At 36.8% G+C, this 5,815-nt stretch overlaps 1 protein-coding gene across 1 annotated transcript; it reads right to left on the bottom strand.

Annotated features, from left to right (window-relative positions):
- Positions 1 to 647: 647 nt before the first annotated feature.
- On the bottom strand, positions 648 to 1,476 carry LOC118001394 (40S ribosomal protein S3a-like). The gene has a single exon (XM_034991481.1). The coding sequence runs from the start codon at positions 1,455 to 1,457 to the stop codon at positions 663 to 665; it is 795 nt and encodes a 264-aa protein (XP_034847372.1). The 5' UTR covers positions 1,458 to 1,476; the 3' UTR covers positions 648 to 662.
- Positions 1,477 to 5,815: the final 4,339 nt, after the last annotated feature.

Here is a 5,815-nt window from a genome sequence, read left to right as displayed (position 1 = left end):
CAGAACCTGAACCAAGAAAGCTGTTCTAAAATGTACATTATCTGCTTTGGGCCACTCCATTGTGCCTCTCTGATCTCATTTCCTACCTCTTTCCTCAGCTCACTCAACCCAGCTACCTTAGTCTTGTTATTCAAATAAATTCACTCCTTCTCCATTTATGGCCATCATACTTTTCACACTGCCTAGAATATCCTTTTCTCATTTGTTTGCATGTTTTCTTTTTATCACTCATTCAGATATGTTCACATGTCTCTTCGTCAGAAAAACTTCTCTGAAGACCTTATATACTAGATCACACTCATGCTTGTCCCTTTCACCCTTATTTTGCTATAATTTTATTCCTAGAACTTATTATTATCTGGTATGGAGCATATTTATTTATTTTATATTTTTATAAAATAAAATTTATTTTATTTTATTCTTTGCTTTTCCAAATAGAATGTAAGCGCCATGGGGCAGGGACATTGCCTCCTTGGTGCACTGCTTATTTCCAAAGTCTAGAAGAGAGTCTGCTACAAAGGAGACCCTCAGTAATATTTGTTCAAAGAATGTTGAATAAACATGCATGATAGACCGTGAACACACATTATACCATATACAGTTGTTTTTTTTTAAACATCACAAATATGATTTTTTATTTGTCACCATTAAATGTCTGACTTTTAAACAGATTCTTGGACTGGTGGCTCATATCCATCAGCTTGTTCAACTTTAGCACCGGTCTCATCCCCAGTAGCTTTTCCAGAACTACTACCTTCACCGTGAAGCTCCATGCGCTTTCCCAATTCAAACTTGGACTTCTTCAGCATTTTTACTTTTCTAACGAACACATCATGGAGTGGATAAATAGACTGACAAGCCTTTTCTATATCTTTTCCAATGCTGTCTGGAATCAATTTATTGACCACTTCTTTCAAGTCATTTGTTTGCACCTCTTGGGTCATAATTTCCATCATCTTTTTCCGAATTTGACGGACCTCTTGGTGCTGAGCATAACAGGTCTTCCGAATCTGATTATTGCATTTTTTAGTAAAACCAATACAAAATAGACGAAGCAAATAACCATCGGTAGTCTTGACATCAACATGAGCTTCAATCATGGTCTGCCATTTTTTGACCATGGAGCACATTTTGTCACAGGTAAGATCCATGCCATGGAAATTAGTCAGGCAGTTTTTGCCCTGAACATCCTCAGTAATTAGCTTGAATTTTCTAAACGCAACTTCATCGTTCTGCAAATCAGCAAGGCTCACTTCAAAAACACGACCCTTGAGGCCATCAGATGCGATTTTGGTTCCTTGAGTTCTTGTGACTAATGTTTTTCCAATATTTCTTATATTGAACATAGCTGGTGCTTTCACATCATACCAATCTTTCTTAGAAAATGGATCAACCACTTTCTTCTTGGCTCCCTTTTTGCCGCCTTTCGTAAGGCGCTTGTTTTTGCCGACCGCCATGGCGCTGCTCAGGGAGCCAAAAGGCTATACCCTATACAGTTTATATGGAGGGCTCCACTGCCTTCATCTGCTGACATTATAGTGCTTCCTTATGTTTATCTGGCTTTTTTTTTTTTTTAAGATTTTGTTTATTTGAGAAAGAGAGAGCACATGAGAGGGGGGAGGGTCAGAGGGAGAAGCAGACTCCCTGCCGAGCAGGGAGCCTGATGCGGGACTCGATCCAGGGACTCCAGGATCATGACCTGAGCCGAAGGCAGTCGCTTAACCAACTGAGCCCACCCAGGCACCCTGTTTATCCAGCTTTTGCAGATATTCCAGTATTTGCTCTCCCTCATTCTTCCACCCATATGTGCGATTCTCCTCTGACAAGTACGTACTTAGCTGTGAGGTCCAGGAAAGCTTTCCTACAAGACCAAACGTGTTCATCTTATCATGGGCTATGAGGACTCAGTTTTACTCAAAAGGCTGACTCAGTGGGAATTTCAGAGGAGGTGAAACATTAATAAAGGCCACTGAAAGAGCTGAAAGAAGGTAAGTCACAACTCTCTCTTATATTAACCAGATATCACACCAGAAGTAGCACTAAATTCAGAGAGAGGGGACATGGGGGAAGATTGTTAGGCTGCATGCTACCCTTTGGTCCTTGTTGATCTTCCTATAGAATATTCCTTCCTCAAAAATATTTATGATTCCAAAGCCCTTTGAAGTACAAACGTGCTGGGACCCCAAGCAGTGTTTTTTAAATCTATATGTATGACCGGAGCTTTGATAGCTTTTAATTAAAAACAAAGCAAAATAAAAATCTTTACAACTCTAAATGCTATAGAATTTATAATTTCAGTTTACTACTGATAGTCATATACAGCCATTGTGTTTTTTGTTACATTTTAGCATGTGTCTTATTTACTTCACTAGATTATACTTCAGAAGGGAAAAATTTGCAGCTCAAACCTCCTTTGCCAGGTGCCTTATAGTCCAACAAATACAGTGACTTTATACCTTGTGCATCTCCTCCCAGGTGGTTTCTAATTCTACTTCTGGCATAAAGGAGTTGTCAGAAAAGTTTATGAATACAGCCTTGGGTTTACAATATTTTATTTAGTTCATGAAAAGGCCACACATTACTGTTTTTAAAGTAAATGTTTATAGCAACACATTTGTTAGTTAATCCAGTTGCCATTCTTGACAATTATATATAATTATCACTTAACCCTATCTATATCCTTTTCTCAATTGTTTGTAAACAGATTTTGGTGATCCTTTGTTTAAAATTATTTTTTGAGTTATATAACTATTCAGAGTGGACATAACTGCAAGTCACTTGGTCAGTTTCACAGAATAGTTAGCCTCTCTCTGATCTTTCCAGGAAAACAAATCCAATTCCGGATAGCCCCAAACAAATATCCTGTGGCACAAAATTACCTTCTTTTTGAACAGTGTCTCATGTTGGATGCTTCTTCAGGTACAGACCTGTAATAATTATAAGGAATGATCATCAACATATTTCTCCACATCTTAGACAATATTCTCTATTGATAACTACAACACAAATCGGTCATTAATAATAGATTGTCATAGTGCTCTTCGAATTGCCTTTGCTGAAACAACTAAAGAGATAGGTTACCACTTGGCAATACCATTTCATTCACCCTCCTGTTGTTAGCACTGTGTAGATGAGGTTTTTTGTTTTTTGTTTTTTTTGAGTTCTAAAATGTTGGGTGAGATAAAAGGAGGCTGACAGAGCTTCTTTGTGATAAAACAAATGCAACACATAGATCCTCTACAATAGATACAATGCTGAAAGCAAAGATGAATAGCCCACATATATAACTCTATCTCAAATGTATATCATGGCACAATGCAGTACCATGATTGAGAGACTTCACTCAGGAGAGAGAAATGACAGAGGGGACAGTGAAAGTACTGGTCTATCCTTGGTGATAACTTCCCCTGGAGCAAGTAGAACTCACATGAGGGAGCCTTCCTCTAAAACACAGCACCTTCTCTTTGCAGCCAGAGCTGGAGAGCACTAATCATGCTGGGTTGAAAAGCATTCACACTGGCTGCTTTCTTTTTGTTCCTGAAAGTGCTATTCGTTTTGCTCCACAAGCAATGAATTCCCTCGACTTGATTTACAAGGAAAATCTAAGTGCCTAAAATTGTCTGAGTACTAAAAAATAAAAATAAAAAAAAATGAGTAAAACTAACTTGTCTTTTCTGATTTCAAAAAATCTTTTTACTTGGCATAAAAAAAAAAAAAATGCCTCAGAAATCTATTTTGTTTGTCAAGGGTGGATGCAGTTTTCAAACATTTAAAATCTTTCATTTTTGTTAAAAAATAAAAGAAAAAAGCTTAATCATGGAGGCCTGATACAACAGAATCACTCCTTGCCTCCTCCATGTTCACATGCACACCTGGGTACACTGGAAGATCTGTTAGAGACTTGAAATAAAGTCTAGGTTGAAAGTAACATATATACATGGACCATTCTAATTTCCTGTTCACCACTACTTGGTTCCCTATGATGGATCTAGAAATTGACATTTTATGGAAACAGTTTTATGGACATTTAGGTAATGTCCTAAAAAATATGCCCTGCATTTTTCCAGGCTTGTTGACCATTCTTTGTATGATATTGGATCATTCTTGGGAGATCTCCTGTACCATAATGACCATTTTCTATCCACAATGAATATCATATTTTAAATATAGTGAAAATAGTATCACAAAAGAAATGTCATTTGCAAATATCTTCTCCCATTCTGTAGATTGCCTTTTTGTTTTATTGATTGTTTCCTTCACTGTGCAGAAGCTTTTTATTTTTATGGAGTCCCAATAGTTTGTTTTTGCTTTTGTTTTCCTTGCCTCAGGAGACATATCTAATAAGAAGTTGCTGCGGCTAATGTCAAAGAGGTTACTGCCTGTTTTCTTCTCTAGGATTTTGATGGTTTCCTGTCTCATATTTAGGTCTTTCATCCATTTTGAATTTATATTTGTGTATGGTGTAAGAATGTAGTCCAGTTTCATTCTTTTGCATGTTGCTATCCAGTTTTCCCAACACCATTTATTAAATAGACTTTTTTCCATTGGATATTCTTTCCTGCTTTGTCGAAGATTAGTTGACCATATATTTGTGGATTCATTTCTGTGTTTTTTATTAGGTTCCATGAATCTATGTGTCTGTTTTTGTGCTAGTACCATACTGTCTTGATCACTATAGCTTTATAAGATAATTTGAAGTCCAGAATTGTAATGCCTCCAGCTTTGCTTTTCTATTTCAGGATTGCTTTAGCTATTTGGGTCTTTTGTAGTATCCAAAATATATACAGAATTTGTAAGACTCAACACCCAAAAAACAAATAATCCAGTTAAAAATGGGCAGAAGATATGAATAGGTATTTTTCTAAAGAAGATGTACAGATGGCTGACTGACACATGAAACAATGCTCAATATCATTCATCATCAGGGAAATGCAAATCAAAACTACAATGAGATATCACCTCACACCAATCAGAATGGCTAAAATTAACAACACAGGAAACAACAGGTGTTGACAAGGATGTGGAGAAAGGGGAACCCTCTTACACTGTTGGTGGGAATGAAAACTGGTGCAGCTACTCTGGAAAACCATATGGCAATTCTTTGAGAAGTTAAAAACAGAACTACCCTAGGATTCAACAATTGCACTACTAGGTATTTACCCAAAGGATACAAAAATACTTGTTTGAAGAGAAACATGAACCTTGATGTTTATAGCAGCATTATCAACAATAGCTAAATTATGAAAAGAGCCCAAATGTTTATCAACTGATGAATGGATAAAGAACAGGTAATATATATGTGTTGTGCGTGTGTGTCTATACACACACACAATGGAATATTACTCAGCCATAAAGAAGAAGGAAATCTTTTTTGCAGTGACATGGAGGGAGGTAGAGAGTATTATGCTAAGCAAAATAAGTCAGTCAGAGAAAGACAGATACCATATGGTCTCACTTATATGTGGAATTTAAGAAACAAAACAAACGAATGTACAGGGGGGAAAAGAGAGAGGTAAACCAAGAAACAGACTCTTAACTATAGAGAACAAACTGATGGTTACTGGAGGGGAGGTGGGCAGCGGGATGGGTTAAATAAGTGAAGAGTATTAAGAAGGACACTTGTGATGAGCACTGGATGTATGTAAGTGATGAATCACTAAATTCTATACCTGAAACTAATATTACAGTGTATGTTAACTAACTGGAATTTAAATAAAAACTTGAGAAAAAAGAAAAACGCAAAAACAACAAAATGTTCTGTAAACAATGTAAAGAGTGAGGTCATGAGGCTAGTCCACCACAGGTGCAAGCGATA

Source organism: Mirounga leonina, unplaced genomic scaffold, assembly GCF_011800145.1.
Source record: "Mirounga leonina isolate KUSES-001 unplaced genomic scaffold, KU_Mleo_1.0 Mir_53, whole genome shotgun sequence".
NCBI lineage: Eukaryota > Metazoa > Chordata > Mammalia > Carnivora > Phocidae > Mirounga > Mirounga leonina.
Note: the sequence above shows the minus strand (reverse complement) of the source record. Positions and strands in the feature narration are given on the sequence as shown.

What these genes read in the sequence shown, in the direction of transcription:
- LOC118001394 (XM_034991481.1), bottom strand. Translation starts at nt 1,457, where the DNA reads ATGGCGGTCGGCAAAAACAAGCGCCTTACGAAAGGCGGCAAAAAGGGA.